The sequence below is a fragment of the Apaloderma vittatum genome, unplaced genomic scaffold, assembly GCF_000703405.1.
Source record: "Apaloderma vittatum isolate BGI_N311 unplaced genomic scaffold, ASM70340v1 scaffold19972, whole genome shotgun sequence".
Classification (NCBI taxonomy): domain Eukaryota; kingdom Metazoa; phylum Chordata; class Aves; order Trogoniformes; family Trogonidae; genus Apaloderma; species Apaloderma vittatum.
In genome coordinates, this window is record NW_009704368.1 from 1 (window position 1) to 2,086 (window position 2,086).

The following is a 2,086-nucleotide window of genomic DNA, read 5'->3' on the forward strand; positions in this document are numbered from 1 at the left end:
GGTGGAGCACACCATGTTCTGGGAGGACGCCCACTGGTACGGGGGCTCAGAGATGAGCACCCAGCACTGGCCCATCCACCTGGCCGGCTACCAGGAGCCCGTGCCCTACGTGACGAGCGATGTCTACTCCTTCCGCGACAGCTTCGGCGGCATCCTCGAGCGCTACTGGCTCTCCTCCAAGGCAGCGGCCATCAAGATCAACGACTCCGTGCCCTTCCACCTGGGCTTCAACGCCACCGAGCGTGCCCTCTTCTTCCAGGCCCGCTACAGAGATTCACCCTACAAGCCCCCGCCGGGGCCGCAGCCCTTCCCCGCAGAGCTCAGCTACCGGGTCTGCGTGGGCTCCGACGTCCCCTCCATCCACAAGTACATGGTGCGCAGGTACTTCAACAAGCCCTCCAAGATCCCCGCGGAGAACGCCTTCCGATACCCCATCTGGTCCACCTGGGCGCTCTACAAAAAAGATATCAGTCAGGATAAAGTTCTGCATTTTGCAAAAAATATCAAGAAGTACCGTTTTAACTGCAGCCACATTGAAATTGATGACATGTACACTCAAACTTATGGAGACTTTGACTTTGACCCTGTCAAGTTCCCCAATGTGACAGAGATGTTTGCAAAACTGAGGGAAGATGGGTTTAAGATCACCCTGTGGATTCACCCCTTTATACACAGAGATTCCCCCAATTTTGGGGTGGGGATTGAGCATCAACTGTTCATCAAGGAGCCGTCGGGGCGTCTCCCAGCCATGGTGGAGTGGTGGAACGGCATCGGGGCCATCCTGGACTTTACCAATCCAGCAACCCGCGACTGGTTCCAGAGCCACTTGAGCCAGCTGCGACACAAGTACGGCATCTCGTCCTTCAAGTTCGATGCAGGCGAGACCAGCTACCTGCCCAAGCAGTTCAGCACCTTCCGCCCACTCTCAGACCCCAGCATCTGGTCGCGGCGCTACACAGAGATGGCCATCCCCCTCTACGAGCTGGCTGAGGTGCGAGTGGGCTACCAGTCCCAGAACATCTCCTGCTTCTTCCGTATCATTGACCGTGACTCCATCTGGGGCTATGAGCTTGGCCTCAAATCCCTCATCCCCACAGTCCTCACCATCAGCATGCTTGGGTACCCATTTGTACTTCCAGATATGATTGGGGGAAACTTCCTCCCCAATAAGACAGATGGGGCAGTGGAGATCCCCGACTGGGAGCTGTATGTGCGGTGGCTGGAGCTGTCGGCCTTCATGCCCTCCATGCAGTTCTCCATCCCACCCTGGCTCTATGACAAGGAGGTGGTGGAGATTGCGCAGAAGTTCACGGAGCTCCACGAGTCGCTGGTGGCCCCACTGCTGCTGGAGCTGGCGGGGGAGGTCACTGACACGGGCGACCCCATCATCCGACCCATCTGGTGGATTTCACCCCGTGACGAGGCCGCTCACAGGATCGACTCCCAGTTCCTCATTGGGGACACCCTCATGGTGGCACCTGTCCTGGAGATGGGCAAGCAGGAGCGTGACGTCTACCTGCCCGCGGGCAAGTGGCGCAGCTACAAGGGGGAGTTGTTTGAGAAGACGCCGGTGCTGCTCACGGACTATCCTGTTGACCTGGATGAAGTCGCCTATTTCCTCTGGGTTTCCTAACAGCTTCCTCCATCAGCTTTTGCAATAGTCTCAGGGATGAATGAATCAATGACTGTAACAACCTGACAATTTTAATATTTTTTAAGGTAGAAATACTTCAGTATGAAAATTAGAGAAAATGTGACCTCTGTTTCTTGTGGCAAGTGTTGTAGAGTAACTTATTAAAATGTGTTGGATGGCTGTATTTGTTACTGCAGTGTGACAAATACAATGAATAGAAACACAGTCTGTGTTCGTAATCTTTTCCCAGCCAGAAATGTCATGTATGCTTCTGTTTTATAAAGGCAATTACATGGACTCCTTTGTTACCTAGTTTCCCAGCTGATCCCTTGAGATAATTATGATTTCATTTACTTAGTGAAGAAAGCAGTTGCAGCAGAGTAGGTTTTTTTTTATTTAAAAAAAGCAGCCTGATCATAGACTCAGAGAATCATAGAATGGCCTAGGCTGGAA

General features: G+C 53.0%; 1 protein-coding gene across 1 annotated transcript; it reads left to right on the forward strand.

Moving 5' to 3' along the window:
- Positions 1–7: 7 nt before the first annotated feature.
- On the forward strand, positions 8–1,633 carry KIAA1161 (KIAA1161 ortholog; the record flags this gene model as incomplete). Its single annotated transcript, XM_009865024.1, has 1 exon — positions 8–1,633. A coding segment is annotated over one exon (1,626 nt), but the record flags the coding sequence as incomplete, so codon positions are not given.
- Positions 1,634–2,086: the final 453 nt, after the last annotated feature.